The 18,668-nt window shown below is 64.4% G+C and overlaps 3 protein-coding genes across 3 annotated transcripts; 1 reads left to right on the top strand and 2 right to left on the bottom strand.

Moving 5' to 3' along the window:
* Nucleotides 1-1,395: 1,395 nt before the first annotated feature.
* RNF26 (ring finger protein 26) lies at nucleotides 1,396-4,875 on the top strand. Its single transcript, XM_059488297.1, has one exon. The coding sequence runs from the start codon at nucleotides 1,396-1,398 to the stop codon at nucleotides 2,749-2,751; it is 1,356 nt and encodes a 451-aa protein (XP_059344280.1). The 3' UTR covers nucleotides 2,752-4,875.
* Nucleotides 4,876-8,619: 3,744 nt separating this feature from the next.
* On the bottom strand, nucleotides 8,620-11,437 carry C1QTNF5 (C1q and TNF related 5). Its single transcript, XM_059488398.1, has 3 exons — nucleotides 11,323-11,437; nucleotides 10,275-10,500; nucleotides 8,620-9,351 (listed from the first exon to the last, which is right to left on the bottom strand). The coding sequence occupies exons 2-3, from the start codon at nucleotides 10,492-10,494 to the stop codon at nucleotides 8,834-8,836; spliced, it is 738 nt and encodes a 245-aa protein (XP_059344381.1). The 5' UTR covers nucleotides 10,495-10,500; nucleotides 11,323-11,437; the 3' UTR covers nucleotides 8,620-8,833.
* A 1,686-nt stretch (nucleotides 11,438-13,123) lies between these two features.
* Nucleotides 13,124-16,948, bottom strand: MFRP (membrane frizzled-related protein). Its single transcript, XM_059488452.1, has 13 exons — nucleotides 16,895-16,948; nucleotides 16,633-16,744; nucleotides 16,242-16,370; nucleotides 15,784-15,945; nucleotides 15,463-15,706; nucleotides 15,257-15,387; nucleotides 15,023-15,148; nucleotides 14,805-14,881; nucleotides 14,513-14,661; nucleotides 14,231-14,361; nucleotides 13,692-13,826; nucleotides 13,454-13,581; nucleotides 13,124-13,348 (listed from the first exon to the last, which is right to left on the bottom strand). Exons 1-13 carry the CDS (start codon nucleotides 16,946-16,948, stop codon nucleotides 13,124-13,126), a joined length of 1,803 nt encoding a protein of 600 aa, XP_059344435.1.
* Between the last annotated feature and the right edge of the window lie 1,720 nt (nucleotides 16,949-18,668).

Raw genomic sequence — 18,668 nt, 5'->3', positions numbered from 1 at the left:
GCCGCAGCGCCAGACAGCGCGACGGAGCCCGGGCACGGACAGACAGACAGACACGGATGTGCCATCCCGGCCCCTGCGCTGCCCAGGGAGCCACCTGCAGGAAGGCGGCCGGGGCTCCCTCGGGGTTGGTGCCTCCCCCCCACGCTGGCCGGAGCCTCCCGGGCTGCTCGTGGCTTCCCCGTGGGTCATTCTGCCCCGCGCTCGCCCTCTCCTTCCTTAAAAAGCCTTGGGCTTCAGGGCTGCGCTTTCCTGAGCTTGTCATCGCCGTCAGGGCAGCAGGGCAGGGCCGTCCCCTGGGGCGCGGCAGAGCCGAGGCTTTGACAGCCCCGCGCCCTGGCTGGGGTCCAGCAGGACGGGCGGGACCTGCTCCAGGGCTGGAACCTCGCCGTGAGCCACGGCCACGGCTTTACGTTCAAACCTCCTGCAGGAAACTGCTTGGCCGGGTGACCCTGGGCTGACTCTGTCCCCAGCAGGCCCAGGGGATCCTGCTGGCACGGGCAGAGCTTCCCTGTGCCAGGGCTCAGGCTGGCACAAACCCCACTCATGCATGGCCACTGTGGGCTGATGGGATCCCCCTGTGCTGTTTGGAACCAGCTTTGGGGGGCTGGTACCAAGCCCTGTCCATCCCTGCACTGTGCCTGCTCTGTCCTGGCTCCTGAACCCCATCCCTTGTGCAAACTCCCTCACCAGCTCTCCTGGAGCTCCTTTAGGCACTGCAAGGGGCTCCAAGGTCTCCTCCTGCTTCCCTTCTCCAAGCTGGACACCCCCAGCTCTCCCAGGCTGTCTCCAGAGCAGAGCTGCTGCATCTCCTGAGCATCCCTGTGCCCTCCCCTGGGACTGGTGGGACCAGGGGGAACAGCTTCCCACTAACAGGGGGCAGGACTATGTGGGATATTGGGAAGAAATTCCTCCCTGTGAGGGTTGGCAGGCCCTGGCACAGGGTGCCCAGGGAAGCTGTGCCTGCCCCATCCCTGGGAGTGTCCAAGGCCAGGTCGGACTGGGCTTGGATCGGTCCGGGATGTTGGAAAGTGTTCCTGCACCATGAGCTTTTCCTCTTTGTGTAATGGTCGGGCAGATCCACAAAGAAATCATGAATTGCATGGACAATCTTCATTTCGCAGTTAAAACTGCAAAAACGGATCTGTCTCGCGGTGAACGCTTTGGGTTAACGAGCGCTACTGGCCCTTTAAACCACCTCAGTGGGCGTGGCCTCTGCTGGCAGCCACGCCCCCGCCGCGCCCCCGCCGCGTCCTGCGAACTGACCAATCAGCGGCGAGTCCGGGCGGAGTCCCCGGCGCTGATTGGCCGCGCCCCGCACGGCGGCGGCTGCCAAGATGGCTGCGCCCACAGCGGAGGGGCCCCGCGGCTGAGCTGCCGTACGGCCCCGCGGGGACCATGGACGTGCTGTTCGCGCTGCTCCGCGGGCTGCGCCTGCTGCTCGACCTGCTGCTGCTGGTGCTCGACCTCAACTTCTTCCTGGTGTCCTCGCTGGTGTCCGCGCTGCTCTGGCTGCTGGCCGCGGCCTCCAGCCTGCCCGCGGCCGCGGCCGCCGCGGCGGTGGCGTGCTGGGATGCGCTGGTGCTGGTGCGCGGCTGCTGCGGGGCCATGGAGGGCATGCGGGCGGCCGGGCACCTGGCGTCGCACCTGGCGTCGCACCTGGCGCTGCGGGGCCGGGAGCTGGCGCAGCGCGGGCTGGGCGCCGTGCTGGGCTGCGGGCAGGCGCTGTGCCGGCAGCTGTGCGAGGCGCTGGCCATCGGCTCCAGCCTGCTGATGTACCTGGCCAACAGCCTGGTGAACGTGTGTCTCATCGGCACGCAGAACCTCTTCACGCTGCTCGCCGCCCTCTGGGACTCGCTGGCCGGGCCCGTGGTCAGGCTGGCCGAGCTGCTGGCCGCCTTCCTGGCGCACGTGTCCAGCGGCGCCATCGCCGTGTCCATCCTGCTGTGGTCGCCCTGCCAGATGGCCTTCGAGCTGCTCTGCTCCGCCACCGAGCTCTTCATCAGCGTCTTCTTCGTCAACGTCTACGGCCTGGGCTTGTTGCTGCTCATCGTGCTGGTCAGCGCCTTCGCCTTCAACCCCGGGCTGCTGTGGACGCTGACGGGGTACCTGCTGGGCCACCTGCACACGCTGCCCTCGCTGCGCCGCCTGCACAGGGACGCCTGGCGCCTCTACCAGGTGGCCGCGCTCACCCTGGGAGTGGCCGTCACCTCGCAGCCCTGGCGCAGGCTGGTGGACTGGATCCAGCAGGTGACCAACTGGAGCCAGGGGGGCAGGATGGGCGACCAGGGCAGCGAGCAGCGACGCGCCGTGGGTGCCCCCAGAGCCCCGGCCGCCGACAGGGTGACGCTGGGCCAGCTGCTGGCCGGGCTGGAGGAGCAGCTGGATGCAGAGCAGGGCCCGCAGCCACGACCTGCTCTGAGCCGTGCTGGGGCAGGGCAGCGTCCCCAGACAGCCAGGGAGGAGCCAGGCACGTCCTGGTGGAGATCCCCGAGGAAGCAGCGGCTGAACGCCACAGCCGGGAACGCCGAGGGAGACCCCAACAACGACCCCTGGGTGCTGCTGAAGGAGCAAGAGGAGCGTAAGAAATGTGTCATCTGCCAGGACCAGACCAAGACAGTCCTGCTGCTGCCCTGCAGGCACCTGTGTCTGTGCCAGGAATGCACAGAGGTGCTCCTGCAGCAGGACATCTACCAGCGCAACTGCCCCCTGTGCCGCCAGGTGATCCTGCAGACCCTCAACGTCTACCTGTGAGCCCACAGCGGGGGCTTGGGCTGTTTTTCCCAGGAGGTCAAGAGCACCCCTGTCTGCACTTCCCAGGGCTGCCTTGAGCAGCTTCCAAAGAACTGTGGATGGTGCTGGAAGGGCAGAACGCTGTGGGGTGTCTGCTGGTCACATTTGCTGCCTAACTAGGTTGTAGCTCTTGCTAGCAAGCACAATACTGATCTCTGCAGCGGGCTGGAAGAGTTACCTGGTTTTTTGTTGACAACTTTTGCTGTTTCAGGGCCTGTTGCCTCGAGCCTGCAGCCTGAGATCCAAAGCAGAGCGCAGAGAAATGCTCTGGTCCCTCCTAGCCAAAGCTGATGGAAGGTTACAGGCTGTGCCCTCCTGGCAATCACAGGGGCTGGTGCAAGGCAAGGGAGGGTTTTTTTCCCAAGGTTTCACTAGAAAATTACCTGGCAGGTTGCATCCAGGCATCCATGGGAAAAGGGAGGAGTGCCCTGTTTGCAAGGCCCAGGGAGAGCCAGGAGCACACTTGAGTTGTTTAGTGTTTGCTGAACCTGGCTCTCAGCTGGAGAACAGGGGTTTTGGGGTACTTCATCACCCCAGGGCTTTGCTTTTTGAGGGACCTCTCTTGCCACGACAACATGGAGCTGTGATGGACCCTGCAGAGCTCAGTGCTGCTGCTGCTTCCACGCATCACCTATGCAAGACTAGCAAGCACACACCAGGTTACCTGCACGGGGGCTGCGGGGATCACTGCTCCTCCTGCAGGGCTGCTGGTGCTGCCTGGGGAGCTGAGGAGAGGCCCCCAGGCAGTGCTCCCAGCCCTGGCAGCAGCAGCAGCCCAGCTTTGAGCCAAGGCTGGAGAATCCTCTCCAAACCCCACACATCTGCAGGCTAAGAGTGCCATGGAGCAGGGATGGTCACTCCAGAGCTTGCTGGCTCATTCCCAGGCTGGGCTGGCTAGAGGGAGGAACTCTTTACGAGAAGAGGGAGCACCCCAAAGCTCTTGGGAGCTCACAGACATTCCAGCTCCAGGCACAGTTTCTGCACATCCACGCTGTGGATCTGCAGCTGTGTGTGGAGCAGTACCAGGACCATGGATAGCTGGGATTGGGCTGGGGCTGTACCTTTGTTTTGTCGTGTTGTCTGTCACCAACGTAGTTACTTCCATTCAGAGGTGTCCCCTGAAATCCAAGGCGTCCATCCCATCCTGAGGTGGCTCATCCCAGCTTGGGCAACCAGCACCATTCCAGAAATCGCTGGGCTGCAGGAGGGCCTTGCACTTAAAAGCTTTTCCTTTCCCAGCTGCTTGCCTGAGGTCAGCCACACGCCACAGCCAATTTTAGCTGGAGCCAGAGCAGAGAGAGCCTTGACTCTGGACTGCAAGCCAAGAGCCTGAGGGCAGCTGGCATGCTTCTCCTTCTGTTTTCCTTCTTGATTAGCAACTTAAGCCAAAGCAGAGGCAGCAGAGAGGCCAGGCTGGGCTGGGAGATGCCTCTGAGCTGCAAGGCTGAGCTCTAGCAAGGAACTATCCTCTTGTTGAGTGGCTTCACTCAGAAAGGCCCTGCCAGGCATGGTTGCTCCCACATTTCCTGGGAGCTGGAAGGATTCCTGGCCCAGCCAGGCTCCTGAGCACTGATGGGTGTTAGAAGGGCTCTCAGCTGCCTCCACTCCACTTCAAGGAGATGCAGAGCTCCCAGTTGCTCCAGCTCTTGTCCCTGTGCCTCCCCACACACCTCCCTCGTTCAGCTGCCACCAACACTTGGCAGCAGCCAAACCCTCACCAGAGGAGTGTGAGCCCAGGCTCTGCCTGTCCCAGGCACCTGCAGGGGGGTCAGGGAGCTCCGTCTGGAGCCACTCAGGAGTGGGATTGTGGCCGTGCTCCACAGGCAGCAGCATTCCCTTGGGACCAGCTCGTGGATCAGGGGGTGCAATGTTCCCTACACAAGTTACAGGCTGGGGGGGAAAGGACACCTCCCCAAACGTGCAGTTTGTTCCCTTAACCCCTTTTTTTTATATTATTATTATTATAGCAGTCACGCTTGTTTGTTTAGGGCCTGTTTGCTGTTTATAAGAGAAGGCTTTGCCTTAAGTTTAACTCTTTGCACTATGGACTAGATACTGAGCAGATTAAAATCTCCTTTACCAAGAGCTGGCTGCTGCCTCATTCTTGGGAATGGATTTTTTGGGGAAATGTGTGTTTGTGTCTCCTTGATCCACCCCTGGGCTCCATGGAAAGTCCATCCCTCCCTACAAAGGGCCAACATCACCTGCAGCCTCAGGGGTGTTTGCCACCAGAAATGCAGTGCTGTGGGATACCCTGGAGCCAGGGAAAACCCAGCACCCAGGTGATGAATTCACACCCAAACCCAGCTCCTCAGAGCTGGCAGCCCCCAGCTCCTGCTCTGCCAACCCAGGCGAGAGGAGATGGCTGTGGATACACCACACCAGGGGACAGGGAGGAGGGGCTGGGGGCTCCCAGTGTGTTCCAGGCTGGCAGGAACGTGCTGGGACATGTTCCTTCCTGTTCCTGCACAATTCTGCTGCCTCAGACTGTCCCCGGGATGGAGACAGGGCTGGGTCTTGCCTTGCAGAAAGGCTCAGGGTTACCCTGATGCATTTGCTGCACAAGGAGCCGCTCCCTGGCTCGGGTCTGAGCTTCTGGCAGGTTGCTTTGTGCTTTTAAGCACTCTCTGCTTCCCCAGCATCCTCATAAATTGTTTGGAAAAACGGCTCAGGACCCTGATGGGCAGAGGCTGCAGGAGTCCTGGCTTGCCTTGCCCTGGCAAAGCGGCTCATTTCAATCAGGATGGGAACCAAGAGAGGGGAGATGGGAGCCACTGGGAGGCCAGAAAGAGGCAGATATCTGCTCAGGCACAGGGAGCAGGGCAGTGCTGGCAGATTCCTGATAACTAAGCAAACTGATGCACTTCTCCTGCCGCTAGGGTGTGACCCGAGGCTGCCTGGGCACCTGGGGAGGCTGCAGAGGGGCAGGAGGGTGGGATCAGCAGGGGGATGGCACAGGGAACGTGCCCTGCCCAGGCCGGCTCTCCCAGCCCAGCAGCCCCGGCAGGGGATGGGGAGGCTGCTCGGCCCCCTCGGGCCACTGCAGCGCAGCTTTCCCAGCGAGGACAGGATGTGCAGGACACGGCCCTCCCCCGGGAGCCATCCTGCACACGCTTGGCTCCATCTCTGCTCGAGCAGTCAGCGATTGCAGGAGGAAAATGCAACCAGCTCTGTGCTAATGGATAAACTCTGTGAGCCCTGCCTGCCCTGGCAGTTGGGGTCTGGGCCACTCCAGGATAGAAAATTTGGAGTCCTCGGGGTATTCCCTGCTCCTGAACATGCTTGGGAGGCTCCCACACAGCCCAGCAGGCTGCTCTCAGCTCATCAAAGCGCCCAGACCCTTCCCCAAGGAGGGAGGAGGTGATGCTGCCGGGAGCCCCCGGTTCAGGAGCGCTGGGGTGGTCGGCTCTGGCAGCCCGCTGAAAGCAGGAGCCTCCAGGCGCTGGGAAAATCCTTTTGTCATCCCAGCTGCATCTCCCGGTCCCCAATGAGCGGCTCGGCACAGCCTGGGGACAGGAGGGAGCGGAGGTGCAGCCGGGAGCGCAGATGGGCACAGCGGGAGCGGCGATGATACCCGGCCCGCAGGGAGGGAGGGAGCAGCTGAGGAGCAGCGGCAGAACCGCGGGGAGCCTTTGGGATGCTGCGGGAACCAGCCTGGGCTCTCATTAGTGAGGCAGCACAGGGAGCATCATCAGCTGCCCGGGCTCAGCAGCGACCCCCGTGCCTCAGGGACACCGAGGGCACCCAGGCCAGAGCAGCGAGCTCGGTTCTGGGGACAGCAGAGTTCCCAATGGCTCCGTGAGATGAGACTCGCCTGCCCCTCTGAGCAGCAGGATTTGATCAGCACCTCCCACCCCTGCTCACAGGGATGGGTCTGATCCTTCATCCTCCTGGATGCCTCTCCAGGACGTGGGGTTATCCCAAGGACATCCTGAAGGAGCCGGTGTCTGCTCTCCTTTTTTTTGAGCCTTTTTTTTGGTCGTTTTCTTGCCCAGCCCACCCCCATGTGAGCAGGATTGTCCCTCCCCTGCCATTCCCAGGTTAAGGGTGTCCTTACCAGCTCAGCAGTCCTGGAGATGTCTGGGAGTGTTCCCTGCACCTCGGCAGTGATGGGGCCTCTGAACCTGGGCCATAACCAAAATTTGGGTGGAGCAGGAGGCTCCAGGAGCCACCAGGCCACCCTTCCATGCCCTGACACCCTGTGCAGCTGTAGGATCGCAAACATGATCCAGTGATTTCTTTAATTCTGGTGCCTGCTGACCCCCTCAGGTGACCTTGCAGTGCCAAGGACACGAGTGCTGCTCTGAAAGGAGGTGCTGACATTTATTTCTGTTCCTAAAAACCCACAAAGCAACCACAAAAACCTCAAAATAAACAACAAAACAACCCAACTGCTGCCTCTGTCAGCTGCACTCAGCACCTGAGCGCTCAGCCTGGCTCTTATATAGCTCCTCTCTCAGCCTGGCTGAGGGATGCTGGCCCCTCCCTGGCCTGGGCTCTGCTGGGGCAGGGTCTCCAAGCTCTCCTAACTGGGGGAAGCTGGCAGAGCTCATCAAAAGCACCTGGAGCTGACTAGGAACTTGTCAAAGTCTCCCGTGGCTTTCCTTTTCCTTTTCCTTTTCCTTTTCCTTTTCCTTTTCCTTTTCCTTTTCCTTTTCCTTTTCCTTTTCCTCAGCCTCCCTAGGCAGCAGCAGACACCCTCACGTTCTCACAGGGCTCCCCCTGATCCCAAATTGCCCGCACAGCCAAGAGCACCCAAAGGCAGCAGAACCCAGGAGCTGCCGAGGCTGCCTGTGCTGATCCTGCTCCCCCACATCGTGACAGGGACCAGGGAATGCTCACAGCCCCCACCCACCTCGTGCAGAAAATTCTCTTTCCTCCTCCCAGAATAGCCATCGATCTGCTCTGCGGCGCTGTTTGCCCCCTGAGCAGCTCTGCTTGCACAAAAATCCATTTCCAACCCAAACAGAGACTTCTGCTGCAACCCGACCCCTGCAGCAGAGCCCCCCCTGCCCCCCAAAAGGGACACCCAGGTCCCCATGGGCTGGGGGTGGCCCGGGCAGGCTGCAGTGCTGTGCCCACGGTCCTCATTGCCGGAGTAGGGGTGGCACTGCTCGGCGCTCCGTGTCCCCAAGGCTGGTGCCAGCTCTGCAGCCCCTGGCGGGCAGGGACAGGGGTTTGCCCATCCTGACGGGCACAGCTCTATCCTGGGGGTCCGTCTGGCACACATGGGGGGCAGTGGGGGATCCGGGGCAGGGCAGGGGTGGCTGTCCTGCTGTGTTCGGGTTCCTGGGCTGGGCACTGCCAGGAGAGGAGCCGGTCCCAGCTGGCACCCCACAGCCGGGCAGGGCGGCGTCCCAAGCCCATTAAGGGGTTCGGCCGCTGGCCAAGAGCCCCCTCCCCGGCTTGGTCCTCTCAGGGACCTATTTTGGGCAAGGAATGAGGAAGCTCTTGGTTTCCCTGCTAAAAATAGCGACCTTTCCCAGCGGCGGGTCACCGCCTTCACACTGGGGCGGGGGGCTCGGCCAGCCCCGTTCGGGGACCGAGGGCTGCCCCCGGACAATGCGCTCCCCCCGGGGTGGCCCTGGCAGCTTGGGGACCCTCCCATCCTCCGGGGCTCGCTGCTCGGGGACCCCCGGGGGCGCTCCCGAGCCTCGGGGAGGTGCCGGGGGCGGTCACAGCGCTGCGCTCGCTGCTCCAGGACGCCGATGCCACCATCTAGCGGCTCTCGCTGGCCCTGCGGGGACATCCCGGCACGGTGGCCCCGGCCCGGAGCCCCGGCAGGGCTGCGCAGCCCCCTCGGGGCGCAGGAGGCAGGCGGCACACGCGGAGCTGAGCATCCTTTATTGAGGGGAGGCATGGGGCACGACCCCCGGCACCGGCTCCCGGCCACCCAGCCCGGCTTGCCCTGCCCTGGGGGTGCCCGAAACAACAGCGAGCTGCCCCAGGGGTGTTCCACCACCCCCGCCATGGCACAGGGAGCGTTTCTGTGCCCCGAGCAGGGCAGGGGTGCTGCTCTCGGGGAAGGGTGCCCAGGGCGAGCTCAGGCGAACACGGCCGAGTTTTGCCAGTAGGAGTAGACGAGGAAGCCGGTGAAGGTGCTGTCCGTCTTGACGCTGGCGTAGAAGCCGATGTAGTCCCCCACGCCCACCTGCACCCACACCTCGTCCTCGGGCTCCAGGCGGACCAGGGTGCCCCCCGAGAGCGAGGTGGGCTTGGGCCAGTTGCCGTAGTACTGGAAGAAGGAGGCGATGGAGCGCCCGTTCTTCATGATGTCGAACTGCAGGCTGGTGCGGTACACGGTGGCGTGCACGGCGAAGTAATAGAGGCCGGGCACCTCGCAGGTGAACTTGCCCGTGCCAGGGTCGTAGTGGCCCTGCTCGTTGATGAGCACCACGTCGAAGAGGATGGGCTGGTCGGCCAGGGGAGGGCTGCGGGACTCGGAGCGCTTGGCGCTGAAGGCGGAGCGAGGAGCGACAGCGCACTCGCCCTGGGCTCCCTTCTCGCCGTGCAGCCCGTCCACGCCGGGGCTGCCCATCTCCCCGCGGGGACCTGGCACTCCTGGGACAGGCAGGAGGGGACAGGGTCACCTCTGAGTCACCACAGAGCTCCTCCACCCCTCCTGCCCAGTCCCAGTTCCACCAATTCCCTGCCACAGCCGGGAGTGAGGAGCAACAGCGCACTGGCCCCAAGCTCCCTTGTCACCACGCAGCCCGTCCATCTCCCCGCGGGGACCTGGCAATCCTGGGGCCGGCAAAGGGGACAGGGTCACCTCTGAGTCACCACAGAGCTCCTCCACCCCTCCTGCCCAGTCCCATTCCATCAATTCCCTGCCACAGCCGGGCACTGCATGGGGGGGTGTGTTGATTTAGTTCAGCATCCGCAAATCGTTGGAGGAACCCTCACAGGTTGGGGGGAAAGCCCAGCTCAGGAGCCAGGGCAGGAATGATGTGATTCCTAGTGGTCCCTCCTAAAGCAGGGCTGGAAGAGAGGGGTGGCATTGGGGCAGGCAGGAGGGGACAGGGTCACCTCTGAGCCACCACAGAGCTCCTCCACCCCTCCTGCCCAGTCCCATTCCATCAATTCCTGCCACAGCCGGGCACTGTGTGGGGAAGCAGCACGAGTGGGGAGGGTGGGTAATTTAGCTCAGCATCCACAAATTGTTGGAGAAACCCTCACAGGCTGAGGGAAAGCAGGAATGATGCAATTCCTGGTGGTCCCTCCTAAAGCAGGGCTGGAAGAGAGGGGTGGCATCGGGGATGGGCACAAATGCAGCTTCACCAGTGACAGGGAGCTGCTGCCTTTTACAGGGGCACCACAGGCAGGGCCAAGGGGTGGTGGTGGCATGGGAAGGGCACTTCTGCAGGATTCATTCTCCATTTGGCAATTGTGCCAGCACGCAGCACTCACCCCCTGGCATAGGGTGCTCCCCATGGGTAGGGAATGGCAAATGCCCCTCCCAGCTGGCATCTCTCCTTTCTTACCAGGAGGGCCCATGTCGCCCTTCTCCCCTGGCATGCCCATGGCTCCATCCCGGCCGTCCCGTCCGTCTCTGCCTGGCAAACCCTGCCCCCCGTGCAGGCCTGGGGTCCCTGGGATGCCCGGCTGCCCCGAGCACAGCCCAGGGATCTTGTTGTCTTCGATCTGCAAGGACCTGCTGATGAGCCCCAGGAGGAGGAGGAGGAGGAGGAAGAGCTGCTTCATCTTGTCCTGGAGGGGGGCATAGAAGGATCAGAGCTCTGGGTAACGCAGTGAGGAGGGTTGGGAATGCTTGGCAGGGAGTGTGGGGCATCAGCAGAGGACATTCCCCCCTTTTTTCCCCCTTTATTTTTTGGGCTGCTCCCCTTAGTGAGGCCCCGGGGCTGCCTGCACCTGCCACAGCATTCCCACGTGTGCCACCACAGCATCCCCATGTGCCACCACAACATCCCCATGTGCCACCACAGCATCCCCAAGGCCCGGGGCAGCTCGGGACGTGTGTGGAGTGTGTCTTTAGGGCCGGGGGCTGTGGCAGTGGCTCTGTGTGTGTGGCTGGGGGCTCTTTGGGGTGGGCACTGCCCCATGATGCCCAGCCACAGAGGAACGGGCAGGGGATTTAGGGCTGGTGAGCCATGAGCGTGCCTGGGGTGGGGTTGTTGCCTCTGCGGCGGCAGCTCGGGGAGCGCGGGGCTGTGCCCGGCCCTGCCCTTGGCAGCATCCCGGCGGCTCCGCTCCACCCCCGGCCGGCTGCAGCATCCCCGGGACCACCCCCGGCCGTGCCGGGACCACCCCCGTGCCCGGGCTGCCCCCAGCCCTTCCACAGCGAGGGCTGAGCCCCGGGGCCAGCGCTGGCCCCATCCCCGCGGCCGTGACCCAGAAAAGCGGCTCTCTTCCCCCTCCACGACGGCAACAAAGAGGAAAAGGAGGAGAAAAGGAGGAGAGAAGCGTCTCCCCTCCGCCCAGGCGCCGGAGCAGGAAGGCAGGGAGCCCCAGCTGGCCCCAGCTGGGTGTCCCCACTCACTGCGGTCCCTCGGCTCCTGTCCCGGGGCTCACCTCGCTGCTCACCGCTGCTGTGCAAGGGCTGAGGCTCCGCCTGGCCCCTTGGCTCTGACGGAGGCCCTAAGAGAGGCAGCCTCTCCCCCCCCCCTCCTCCTCCCCACGTCTCTCCTCCCAAACTCCAAAGGAAATCGAGGGCCTTGGGAGCCAAAAGCTACAAGACAAGGGGAAAAAGAAAAATAATCCCATGGTGTCGGAAGTGCTGTAAGCAGGGGGAAGGGAGAGCGCTGCAAACAGCCCGGCTGAGGGACGGGAGGCACAGGCTGGGCACGGCTGGGCAGCAGGGTGGAGGGGAGGAAAACAGGGAGAACAGGCAGCAGAGGGAAGGGAAACAAGATAAAGGCTGAAGGGAGGGAAATCCAGCAAGGCAGAGAGAGATGGAGTGGCAGAAAGAAGAGGGAGCTCTCAGGGTGCGCGGGTGCAGCAGAGCTGAGGCCAAGGCATGGCAGAACACACCGTGCCTGGCAGTGCCAGCCCTGGGAGCACGCAGGGGAAGCCGCAGGATCCATCTGGGCAGTTCCAGCACGTTGGGCTGAGCGTGCAGGGCAGGTGGGAGGGCGGGCAGAGCAGGCTGTGCCCGTGCCAGCAGGCAGGGCTGGCCCTGGGGACGCCGGGCACGCGGCGAAGCTTTCGAGGCGCTCCCAGCCTGCCTTTAACTCGTTCCAGCGCCGGGTGCGGCCAAGGGACACGGTCACACGCTGGCCAGAGGGGCGGGCCTGAGGCTGGGGATGTCCCTGTGCCCGGCAGCAGCTGGGACAGGCAGGGACAGAAGGAGCTGGGTGGGCTCAAACCCCCCGGGCTGGGTGGGAGTGGCAGGTCCAGGCTGGGCACAGGGGCAGAGCTGGCACGAGTGGGTCCTGAGCCCAGTGACCCCAGCCAGGCTGGGGATTTCTCCACATGCTCAGGGCAGTGGGAAACACGATGGCACTGCTGGCTCTGTCCTCCCCGTGTCTGAGCCCGCAGTGGAGCTGGGGACGTTGCCAAATGTTCCTTCCAGAGCTGGATACCCATGGCCAGGCTGGGTGGTGGCAGGGAGCCGCCTCTCTCCTCTCTCCCAAGGTGTGAAGGGAGTGTTGTTTTTGGCCAGCTGGACGCTGGTTTGTGGCCATGGGTGTTGCCAGGATTGTGGCCACCAGGGTGGCCTTCAGCCAGCTCAGCCAGCACAGCCAGCAGGGCCACCACTCTTGGTGGCACAGGATCCCTTCCCTGCACCCTGGGGCCACCAACTGGACCCCTCTGAGATCCATCCATCTCCTTGGGACCCTGCAAGCCCCCAGGCCAGTGAGGGCACAGCCAGCTGCCCACTCTCCCCTGCAGTGTCCCCTGTGCCACTCCGTCCCTGCTCAGATCCCCTGCCCATCCCTGGCTTCCCTGCCTCCAGCCATTCCTCAGTTTCTCACACACAGACCCCAAATGAGTCACCTGCTCCCTTGGCTTTGTCACCTGCTCACGCTGTTTATTCTGCTGGCTCTGGGGCTGTGGGACACAGGCAGCCCTGGGCTCCTGTCCGTGCAGCCTGGCTCACCTCTGCCCAGCCTCGCTCCGTTTGGGGAGCATTAACCCTTTCCCTCCTGCCCCTCCAGCACAAGCCTTTCCCTGTGGGATATATCACCTGCTCCCTAGGGAAATGGAGCTGTGGGCAAGCCCGTGGCATCCAGGCACCAAACCACGCACTGGGGCTGACCCCAGGGCAGCTGAGGGGCCACCCAACAGCTGGGTATTTACTCAGGAAGAGCACAGGAGGGACATTTGGGGTGGAGAGGGTGGCTCCAGCCCCTGCTGCTCTGCTCTGGCCGGCTCAGGGCTGGAAGCACTCCACGGGGTCGCTGGAGTCGGGCAGGATGTTGCAGTTGATGGGCCAGAGGATGCCGAGGAGGCCGAGGGACTGCTGGCAGCGCAGCTCGGCCGCCAGGCACACGGCGCGGCACGGCTGCAGCACGCCCCCGTCCGGGGTGCACTTGGGCACGAAGAGGCTGCAGATGAGCGGGCGGAGGTGCTGGTAGCACGCCAGCTCCATCAGCGTCTGCGGGACAGCGGGGACAGCGCTGTGAGCCCGGTGTGGCAGGTAAGAGCAGCCCCTCGCACCTGTGGGGTGTGGCAGTGTGGGGACAGCCCCTGCCCAGCTCACCTGGTAGTCCTGCAGCACCTCGGCGGCTCCCGCCTGGTCCGGGATGGCCAGCCAGATGTTGGGGAAGGAGGTGGCGTTGTAGCCCAGCCCCAGGCACATCTCCACCTCCACGGGCTCGCAGACAGACCCTGCGCAGGGAGAGGGGTTGTGCCAGCGGCAGGGCTGCCCACCGGCTGTGCCAGCTGGGCTCAGGGGGCGCTGGGTGCTGCGAGGGGCACCCAGGGGTGGTGGCACTCACCGAAGGCCGGGTAGGACACCCCGGTGCAGTTCAGCTCGTCAGTGCCATCGGGGCAGTCGTGCCAGCCGTCACACACAGCCTCCAGCGCCCGGCACTCGCCGTTCCCGCAGGAAAACTCCGCAGGGCTGCAGGTCTCTGGAAGGGGAGAGGGCAGGGCACGGCTGGGAGCCAGCGTGGTCCCGTGCTGACCACCCCTGCCACGCTCACTGGCCAGGGGACCTGGCAGATCCAGTTTAGGGAGATCCCAAATTCCCTGGGGTGTTTGGGGGCAGCCCTGGGGTCATGGATCACACCTCTGTGCAGGTGAGCCCTTCCAGGTCCCATCCCCAGGGCTGTAAGGCTGTAGGATAAACCGGGTGAGAAACCAGGTGAGAAACCAGCTGAGAAGGGGCCTTGGGGGCCTTTTGCTCCAAGCAGGGCCAGCCGTGGAACAAGAACTGTTTTTCCCAGGTTTTTATCCAGCCGGGCCTTGCAGCCCCTCAAAGATGGAGGTGGCACCACCCACCTTGAGCACCCTGTGCCCCTGCTTGGCTACCTACTCTCTGTGGCATTGCGGGCTTGGTAGGTGGCAAAGAACCCCTCGTCTGCAACTCCCTCGTCTGCCACGAAGAGCACGGTCATGACGTGCCGTGAGGAGGTCAGGGCGGGTGGCACCTGGTGGCCACAGAATCTGCCGAGGTCACGGGACAAGAGATGGGCTCGGGAGGCTGACCAGCACCTCCAAACCCTGCCTTCTGGCAGCTCCGTGCCTCAGTTTCCCCAGGTGAGGCACGGCTCGTGTGTCACCAAGGTGGCACAGCAGGCCTGGGGGTGTCGGGTACCTGCCCATGAGGCTGGCAGTGCCCGTGCCCGCGCTGTCGTGCACCTCCACGAAGTCGAAGCTGCAGTCCTCGTGCGACTCCAGGCTGAAGTTGTGGAAGTGCAGCTCGATGATGTGGCCCAGGGGCACCGAGATCTGCCACAGGCACAGCTGCGGGGCAGGGTGGGGGGCAGCCGGCGACACCCGTGAAGCTGGGCAGGGGCACCCCCAGCTCTCCCCGGGGCCGGGGCTGCCTTCCTCCCTGCCCAGCCTCATCCTCACCGTGCTCCCACAGCGCCCCTTCCTTCTCTCACCTGCTGGTGCGGGTATGGCTGCGGGTGGTTCGGGGTGGACAGCTGCCCCTCCAAGGCGGTCAGCGGCCCCCCACATTCTGGAGAGACACACACACACAAAGAGATTTACCCCCTCTCCCTTCCCTCCATCTCCCTCTCCCACCCATTCACGGTGCCCCAGGGTCTGGGGGCTGCAGTTGGGGGTCTGGGGGCTGCACGCAGGGGTCTGTCCCTCTCACCTTTGTGTTTCAGGCTGCAGTTGGCCTCGTCGCTCCCGTCCGAGCAGTCGTGGAAGCCGTCGCACACGAAGCCCAGCTGGAGGCACAGCCCCCGGTCACACAGGTGCTCGTCCCAGGCGCAGCTCTCTGCAAGCAGCACAGACAGCCAGGATGGAGGGGGGTTCTGCCGGGCACCCTCCCCATTCCCTGCCAGCCTGGAGGGACCCTGGCAGTGCCCTGGGAGGGGGCACTCACTCTCGGCGGGGGCCACGGCTCGGTAGCGGGCGCTGAAGCCCTGGGCGCCCACGCTGCTGTCGGACACGAAGGTGACCCGCAGGCGGTTCGAGTTGGTGTTGAAGGTCGGGGGGGGCACGTTGCCACAAAACCTGGGGGCACAGCAAGGGCTGGCACCGCTCTCTGCCCCCTCCACAGTGCCATGCTCTAGGTGTGAGGAGCCCCACCTGGTCGGGCTGCCCCGGGCTGGGGCAGGGGCAGTGCCAGCGGTGCCCAGCTCTTCGTAGAGCTCCAGGCGGTCGAAGAGGCAGGAGGCCGTGCCCTCCACGCTGAACGTCTCCATCCTCAGCTGGATGGCGAGGCCGGCGCCCACCTCGATGTGCCAGATGCAGACGGCGTTGGGGGGGTACGGGCTGGGGTAGTTGGGGGAGCTGAAGGAGCCCTCGGGGCCGCGCAGGGTCCCTCCGCAGGCTGAGCGAGGCGACAGCGTGGGCATGAGCTGGAGCAGGGCACCCCCATCCCAAAACACTGCCCTGCTCGGCACTTACCCGGTGCTGCCGTGCGGGCCGTGGGCAGCCAGCTCTCGGTTGGGGTGGCAGCGGTTTTGGGGGCCGGGGGGTCCCTTCGGATGGGCGCTGTGGCGGTGGTGGCAGCGCCGCGGGCGGGCAGGGCCGTGGCTGGGGCTCCGGGTGGATGTGGGGATGTCAGCTCTGTGCCAGGGAAGAGCAGGGAGCTCAGCCCCAGAGGGGAGGGATGGCTGCGGGGCAGGGAAGGGGCTCGGGAAACCCTCCCAGCCCTGTGCTCACACCTCACCCACAGGTGTGCAGCTCCCGGGGGTCCCACACTGATGGGACACATCCCAGGGACACGGAGATCCCCCTTGTTCCTGTGATGGGGTCACCCTCTCCCCACAGCGGGCAGACCCGGGGTGGGCTCTGGGTGCCCCTCTCCCCCTCTGAGCCGGTTCTGTGCCCCCCACCCCGCTCACAGCCACCTCCCGACTCACGGTGGATGAGGATGCCGAGCAGGAGGGCGATGAGGAAGAGCAGGATGGCGCTCATCAGAGCCACGCAGAGCCACGTGAACTTGCAGTCGGCGCGGTACCTCCAGCCCACCTGTGCCCAGAGCTGCTGGCCTGGGGGCGAGGACAGCGGGCAGAGCGCTGCTAAACCATTGCCCACCTCCCTGCAGGGCTGGCTCACTGGCACGTCCCCGATGTGTCCCCAAATAGCCCCAGCACCCCGATCCTACACCCCCACGGGCAGGGGGTGTGTACAAACCCCCAGGCCGGTACCAGCCCTCGCTGGGCACATCCCCGCGGTGCCGATGTGTCCCCAAGCAGCCCCAGAGTCCCTGCTCCATGGGCAGGGGCTGTGTACAAACCCCCAGGCTGGTACCGAGGCCATCCCGGCGCGGTGCGGGGCCGCTCCCATCCTTGTCCGGCGGGTGCTCCGCGCTCGGTGCCGCCCGGGGCTCCTCGCCCTCAAAAACGGGGTTGCAGAACTCGGTCTGTGGGACACGAGAGCGGGTGGCACCCTGGCACCCTGGGGACCCACGGGGGGACACTCGGGGACCATCAGTGGCACCCTGGGGACACTCGGGCACCATCAGTGGCACCCTGGGGACCATCAGCAGCAGCACCCACACCCCCAGCCCTACCTTGCTGCCGTCCAGGGCCTCGGGGCAGAGCGTGATTTCGGTGAAGTCTTTCATGGCAGCGGGCGGTTCCCGGCGCGGCCTGGCTAAAATCCTGCCCAGTGCCCTGTGCCCCCCAGCCCCACCGCCCGCTGCTCCCCAGCTGTCCCCATGGGCCCCGAGGCGGCGTGGGGACCCCTGCTGCAAGCTGTGGGGTGAGGACGTGGCAGTGCCAGCTCTACAGGTGGCAGCCCAGCGCCGGTGCCCACCCGAGGGTCATGCCCGCCGTGCCGGGAGTGCGGGGAGCCCCGGGAGGCGGCGGCAGCCCCAGTCCCCTCCGCAGGCCCCTTCCCCCTCGCCCCGTTAATCCAGCTCAGCTGAGGATGCCGAGGTCAGGCTCTGGCACGGAGGAACAGCGTCTTAAAGGGGAACGAGTGCTCGCACCCATCCTGCTGGGAGCGCTCCCCACGGGGACCCTGCTGCTGGGGTCCCCACATGGCACCTTGGCTTTCCAGCAGCTCCTCTCCGCTCAGGGCAGCGCTGAAGGGGCCGTGTTGGGGACCCCGGGCTGAGCGTGTCCCCCCTGCCCTCGCTGGGTGCCTGGGCACTGCCACCTGCATTCCTGCTGCCCCTTAATGCCCGTCTCCATCCCTAAGCAGGGGAGAAAGGGGCCATTGTTCAGGGGTTTTGGGGGAAGCTCCGTGGGGTTGGAAAGGCTCCTTCCGCCACCTGCAGCCACATCTCCCTTGCTGCAGCGAGCCCAGAGTGTTCTGGTCCATGGGGCTCCACCGGTGGCAGCTCCCCACCCTCTGCCAGCCCACCCGGAGACAAACCACACGCACTCAACGCCCTGTTCAAGCTCAAATTTATTCCTGCACGAGTCTCCCTTGTATGAGACGCTTCCCACCCGCCTTGCTTACACAGTAAACAAGCCACCTGCCAAGCAGCATCGCTGCCCCAGCCCAGCTCCTGCCCTGGGCAGCCCCCCGTTCCCATCCTGCCCCCCTGAGCCCCGCTGGGATGCCCCAGGCTGGGCAGGGTGCTGGTGCCAGCGCTCAGCCCGTGCCCGCAGGGCCGGGGGTGGCTTGGATGGAGCTGCCCCGAGGGCTGGGATGGTGCCCGTGTCTCCTCCCGCTGCACCTCAGGCAAGGCAGGACGGGGAGGAGAATAAATTAAAGGCTAAAAAGGCCACTGGCATTTGCTAGCTGGAGGGCAGAGCAGCAGGGCGGGTGCCCGGGCACCCAGGAGGGCTCCTGATCACAGGGAGAACAAAGCCCCGATTGCAGATGGTCCCGCAAAGCCACCGTCCTCCCCTCTCTCCGTGCGACCCCCGCGCCCCCCCCCCCCGCTCCCCTAAATGGTTTAAGGCACCGTCGTTTGAGCAGGCAGGTAAAAACCCACCCGGAGCAGCCCCGGCACAAGTCCCTGGAGAGGCAGGAAGCAGCGGGGGGCTCCAGGTTGAAGCAAAGTCCATTATAAATACATAGAAATTCCACAAAATGTTTTCCTCCCTCCTGTCCGTGGGTCTGGCTGCTTTGAGGAGTGTGAGTGGGGCAGCTGCAGGGATGTGCTGCCCGAGATGGGACGGAGGCCAGCAGAGAGCTGCTGGAGTCCTTTGCCAGGAGGTTTGGAAGTGCCGGGAGGAGATCGGGAGAAGTTCACGAATCCTCTGGGACGGCCAAGCAGATACAGGAGTGGCAAGAGGTCAGGAGGGATGTGTGAGGCTCTCCTGGGTGCTCTCCCAGGGGAGAGGAGGTCCTGGTTGAGTCAATGGGACAGGTGGCCCCATTATTCCTGT

The sequence above is a fragment of the Ammospiza nelsoni genome, chromosome 24 (genome assembly GCF_027579445.1).
Source record: "Ammospiza nelsoni isolate bAmmNel1 chromosome 24, bAmmNel1.pri, whole genome shotgun sequence".
Classification (NCBI taxonomy): domain Eukaryota; kingdom Metazoa; phylum Chordata; class Aves; order Passeriformes; family Passerellidae; genus Ammospiza; species Ammospiza nelsoni.
The sequence above is the reverse complement of the archived record's forward strand: the minus strand, read 5'-3'. Positions and strand labels throughout refer to the sequence as shown.